The sequence below is a fragment of the Phaseolus vulgaris genome, chromosome 7, assembly GCF_000499845.2.
Source record: "Phaseolus vulgaris cultivar G19833 chromosome 7, P. vulgaris v2.0, whole genome shotgun sequence".
Lineage (NCBI taxonomy): Eukaryota > Viridiplantae > Streptophyta > Magnoliopsida > Fabales > Fabaceae > Phaseolus > Phaseolus vulgaris.
The window spans coordinates 12,631,241-12,637,120 of NC_023753.2; the positions used below are offsets into that span (position 1 = coordinate 12,631,241).

Consider the following 5,880-nt stretch of genomic DNA (forward strand, 5'->3'; position numbering starts at 1 on the left):
TACAGAAATAATATGTTGACATTTCAAAGAGTATTGAAAAACAATCTTTTTCCATTAACATATTAGGTCACAAGTTAAATGTAGAATAATGATACTTTGATCCTCTTATTTTTTTTATACTTCTATGCATCTAATAATAGTGTTATTTTATTTATATATTTTTATTAGTTAAATATAATATGTTATTATTAAAAGGGGTTGTAAAATAAAAATTAGAAAAAGAATTAGTGTAAGTTTTGTTTTTCTTGAATATAAGAGAAGAATGCATATAGCAAAGTATTATAACCCAAATCTTTTTTAGGAAGAAGATACTTTTGATTTGACATCCTTTTAATTATTGTAAAAAAATACATTCCTTAAAAATTTGAATAGAAATAGTCATTCATGTTCCTTAAAAGTTTCTTTCCTACCCCACCCATCTTCCCTGTCTTTCTTGAACTTCTGTACTTTGCCCCTTTGAGAAACATAAATGTGCAGATTAAAAAGGATACATTAAAGTGTAGAACAACTGAGAGAAGAAAGCTAATGATATTTCAATGGCTGAAATTATTTGAGAAGATTAAAAGAGTGCAGAAAAAGAAGATAAACAGAGATATTTGGTATTTTAAAGGAGAAAAGGAATGGCCCTAAGGGATTCATCCAAGTCCATATCCTCAGGTTCCATATTGTTTTCTAGTTTCCAGTCAAAGGAGTTGACCAGAGAGCCGAGCATGAGGTGCAACATTCTGACGGCCAGTGGAGAGCCAGGGCAGATGCGTCTGCCACTGCCGAAGGGTGTCAGCTTAAAGTGCCGACCTTTAACGTCGATCTCTGAGTCCAAGAATCTCTCCGGCGAGAACACATGTGCATCCTCCCACACCTCTGGGCTCCTCCCTATGGCCCACTCGTTTATCAGCACCTGAGCACCCTTTGGGACCGTCAACCCGCACACTTCCACTTCTGTTTTCGCCCTTCGTGGAAGCAGAAGCGGCGCCGGTGGGTGCATTCGCAGACTCTCTTTTATCACCGCTTGCAGATACGGAAGCCTTGCCACGTCCGATTCCTCCACCGCCTTCCCCACTCCGATCACTTCCGCCAACTCCTTCTTCACCTTCCGCATCGCCTCCGGGCTGTGCATCAGTTCCGTCATTGTCCGTTCTAAGCCGTAGGCCGTTGTATCAGTCCCCGCAACCAGGAGATCCTGTCACCAATTAACAAATTACGTTCACACCGCATGCTTCTTTTGATAAGTACGGATGCATTTTTATATGACCTAAGATAAATAAACAAATAGATTTTTCATATCTTTATATTTTAAAATTTGAATGGTTAGTAGTAGTAGAAGATACAGATCCCAATGAAACACAACAAAATTAAGAAAGAGATAAGATAAAGAGAGGAATGTATATACATACAAGGAATAAATGTTTTATCTGCTTTCTATGTATGTTCTCGCTGCTCTTTTCAGAAATATCAAGCAAGATCTCAAGCATGTCATGGCTGGTGACATAATTCTTCTCTTGCCTCTTCTTCAACCGTTCATCGATTATGGGGTCCAACACATCGAACAACTTGTCTATGTAATTGGTGGTGTGTCTTCTTATACCTTGTGGATCAAATATCCTCAAGAAGGGGAAGTAATCCACCAAGTTTGGAGTTCCTGTTGCTTTCAAGAGAGTCCCCACAACGTGCTTGTACTCACCATTACCTACCGAGGGAACAAAATCCTGTGACACAAAAGTGTAGGACAAAAAGTTAATGCAGGCCATGAATGCTGCTCTCCCAATATCCACCACTTCGCCCTTAAGGCTACTTTGGCGGATATCACTCAGCAGATCCTGCAGTTTCCTGCGTCTAAGGTCTTGGCTTGCGTCAAGGGTTTTGACGGAAAACAAGTTTCCGTGGCAAATTTTTCTCAGTTCTTGCCAAAGGGGTGAGACAGGGAGAAAGACCAGGCTGTAATGGTTGTGGTTGTACGATGTTGTGATGTCGGGGTTTGTTCTGTCGGAGAACAGGGCGTCATGGGTTTGGAGAATCTCTTGGGCTACGATCGTTGAAGAGATTACTATGGTAGTTGATTGGCCTATCGTGAAACGCATTATGGGGCCATAGAATTTGGCAAGCTTGGCCATTGTTTGCTGTGGCTTCTTGTACAGTTGACGAGAGTTTCTGATGATGGTGAGGAGGGATGGTCCTGGTGGAAGCTGTCTTGATTTTCTGCTCCTTGCATGCAGTGAACGAAGAGCATGCATGATGGTGCATGCCAACATGATGATCAGTGTACTGGCTACAGTATCCATCTCTGTGGTGAAAATAGAAGAAAAAAAGTATAAGATATATTTTGAATATTGTGTTAGCTAATAGACAACTATGGAGAAAAATAATTGCAATAAATGGACACAGAGAGACGTGTAAGGTTCAATCTAATGGCTAAGTTCATACTTCACTTTTTTTCAGATCTATAAACATATTAATATATAAACACTTAAAAATGATTGTTCATTTTTATTTTGTGTTTTGAAATGAGTGGCAGCTTTGGCATGTGGGTTGAAGATGGTGTTTTTAGGGTGTAGCAGCTGCAAGATCTTGTCAGAAATTTAAAACATGTATGATGATATGATCATGTGATGATAAGAAAGGCAAGGAAAAGACTGAAGTAATCGAGAGAGAAGTGCTGAGAAAATGACTCACTTTCTCAAGCACTAAAATGGATACGAAACTTCCCAAGGATTCTCCTCCTTATATAGAATCAAAGCTCCCTCAGGTAATTATTAGAATTATCACCACTCAAATCACAATCACGTGTGTTTTACTTTGAACACTGATAAAACATTTATCAGAGAAAAATTATACTTTCACATGTTTCTCTTATTTTTGTTTTATAACTATTTTTAATAATAAAATATTATATTTACTTAATAAAAGTAAATATAAACAAAATTTTGAAATAATAATAATAATAATATATTTGATAATATAAAATATGTGTGAAAATATCATCTTTTTGACACCCAATCAATTATAATAATACAATAATATTTTTCATTAAAAATAAAATAAATATAATTAAAATAATAATTAATTAAGTCGTGAAGTTTATGTACTTTATGTGTATAGTGTTGTGTTTGGTGTTAGGACCTTGATACTTTGATACTCCAAAAACACATTCTTAACATACAAATAAAATAATATTTTAATAATTTTTATTTTTATTTTTAATTTAAAATTATTATAATATTATTATAAAGGATTGTTGAATAGTGTTATTTACTGTGTGGAATGTCGACAAAAACATTTCATTGGTGTTAAAGTATCACTTATCAAATCAAATGTAGTACTATAATACAAAGTGGTTATATGTCAACATTACAAACAGTTGATAAATTAATAAAATAATATTTAATATATTTTTAAATTTTAAATATTATTATATTATCCTTTTTTTGTCATAAAAGGAAAATATTTTTTGACACTTAAATTTTATTTTAACACCCAATCAATTATAATAATATAATAATATTTTTAATTAAAATAAAATTAATATAATTAAAATAATAATTTATTAGAATGTGAAGTGTATGTATTTTATATGTATACTGTTATGTATGGTGTTAAAGTATCATTATTTGTTGTGGATAGCAATTTTTTTACTCTAGTATATAATCATATTTTTTTCTAAAATTTTAATTTTTATATGAAATGATAAAAGTTTTTTTTTATATCATTAAATTGAAGATTATATAGAATAACAGGTTGTCAATATATAATTATATATTGTTCTTTCTTGAATCAAATGCAGCACTAATCTGTTAGACTTGTTGCACATTGATACATTGATTAAACACTGCGCTTTCTTGTACCTTCTCTCAGGCTATTACACATATCTTATTGGAAAATATTTTCAAAAAGTTATTACAATCCAATTTAATAATATAACAATATATATTAAAAAATTAAATCAAAAAATATTATTATTTGAATTTATCAAAATGACCTTTTTATTTTATTTGGTAATACTTTATTTGGATTAGAAAAAAAATAAGAAAGAAAAGTTGTTTGAATTAAGATATAAAAAGTCCATAAGAAAAGTTTATTGAAGTTATAAAAAATTAGAAATACAGTAAATTTTAATATATTAAAAAAAATTATCCATAATATATTTAGATATAAAAAGTAATATTATTTTATATTTACATTTTTATTAAATTATAATATTATTATATAAATTAATATTTTTATTATAAATAACTATATTATTATTAATTATTTTAATTATATTAATAATATTTTGAAATATTTAATGATATAAATTTATTTAATATTTAATATTATTTTATTTATATGATATTATATATTTGATATTTTTTTTATACCGTTGTACAAATGTAATGAAAGAAAATCACTTATCTTTCTTATTGTTTTTTGGTAATATAGGAGGAAACATTTTCATCAATCTCTTCAATACAAATCAATTAAATCAAATAAAATAATATTTACTATTTTGCATGCGTATCTTCCTAAAAACAAGCATTACTTAAATGTGAAAATATCACCACACTATTTTATATGTTTCTCTCTCATTTTCATTAAACTTATGGAAAAAATCTCTTTCACCCTCACCCTCTATATTTTATTTACATCACTTAACTTATGCAAAATCTCTTTGACACTTTATATTTTTATCTAGATTCATTTAAGAAATGCTTTTTAATAATAAAATATTATATTAAAATAATAAAAATAAAATATTACATTAAAATAATAAAAATAAAATATTATATTAAAATAATAAAAATAAATATTATAATAAAATAATAATTTATATAATTGTAATGCGACAAAAGTGACGGTGAAACTATCGTCACCATAATAATCTGATTTTCTTACCGTGATCCGTGCATGTAAGAAAATGTTATTTTATTAAGTACTTTATACAATCATTTTTATGTTTTACTGAGGTTTGGTAAAAAGTGGATGTTACTAAAGTTCACTTCATTTTTATTATTATTAATTATAATTATTATATATGTTATTAACGTAGGAGGATTCAAAACCAAGTTGTTCTCATTTATATCATTTAACTATATCATTTATATAAATTCTTTATTAATATTTACCTATATCTATATTCATAAAGGACTAAGTTTAACATAATCTATTATTTCTTTAGCATAAATAATTATGTTGTTAGTATTTTTTATAATAAAATAATAAATAAAATTAATTAATTCATTTAAAATATTACTAAAAAAATACTAAAATAAAAAAAATTAAAAAAAAAACTTATATGTTAATGTCCCTACATATGTCAGACACTGAATTAGATAAAAACTTAACAAAAACAATAGTAACTTTTCGCATAAAAAGTTATGTGGTCCTGTTCACGCTGAATTTATGTCAGACCTGGTACTGGAATCTTATCCTTATTTTTTCTCATGGGTTGCAGATTTGTGGTGAGAATGGGACTACAGGGATTTGTGGTGAGAATGGGACTACTGGGATTTCTGGTGAGAGACACTGTTCCAAATAAATGCTTAAAAATATAAAATAGTTAGTTATAGATAATTTTTTAGTTTTTCATACATAAAATTATCTCATATTTAGTGTATACATTTAGTTTTTCTTAAATGACTGATAAATATATATATATATATATTATTTTATTTTTCTTTAAAAATATGAATCATATCCGACATCATAAAATGTGACAATTTTTTTAGATAAAAAGTTATGGTATAAAAAAAAATTAAAACATACATTTTTTTCTTAATTTTTATTCCTGTATTTAGAATATCACTTATGATTTTGTTTGATAGAAAGAAAAAATAGAGGGATGAACATAATAAAAAATAAAAAATAAAAAGCACAATAAATCAAGAAGAATGGATGTCAATGAGGGCA

General features: G+C 28.5%; 1 protein-coding gene across 2 annotated transcripts; it reads right to left on the bottom strand.

Annotated features, from left to right (window-relative positions):
- Positions 1 to 509: 509 nt before the first annotated feature.
- Positions 510 to 2,803, bottom strand: LOC137828985 (geraniol 8-hydroxylase-like). 2 transcript variants are annotated; one of them, XM_068635776.1, is made up of 3 exons: positions 2,671 to 2,803; positions 1,395 to 2,281; positions 510 to 1,180 (listed from the first exon to the last, which is right to left on the bottom strand). In XM_068635776.1, the coding sequence occupies exons 2-3, from the start codon at positions 2,277 to 2,279 to the stop codon at positions 605 to 607; spliced, it is 1,461 nt and encodes a 486-aa protein (XP_068491877.1). In that variant the 5' UTR covers positions 2,280 to 2,281; positions 2,671 to 2,803; the 3' UTR covers positions 510 to 604. The 2 variants fall into 2 exon arrangements, with proteins under 2 accessions (XP_068491877.1, XP_068491878.1); XM_068635777.1 differs by having other exon boundaries at positions 2,422 to 2,698.
- Between the last annotated feature and the right edge of the window lie 3,077 nt (positions 2,804 to 5,880).

What these genes read in the sequence shown, in the direction of transcription:
- LOC137828985 (XM_068635776.1), bottom strand. Translation starts at nt 2,279, where the DNA reads ATGGATACTGTAGCCAGTACACTGATCATCATGTTGGCATGCACCATC. An exon ending in AGATAAAACATTTATTCCTT is followed by an intron (nt 1,181 to 1,394) that starts GTATGTATATAC and finishes AATTGGTGACAG; the next exon opens with GATCTCCTGGTTGCGGGGAC.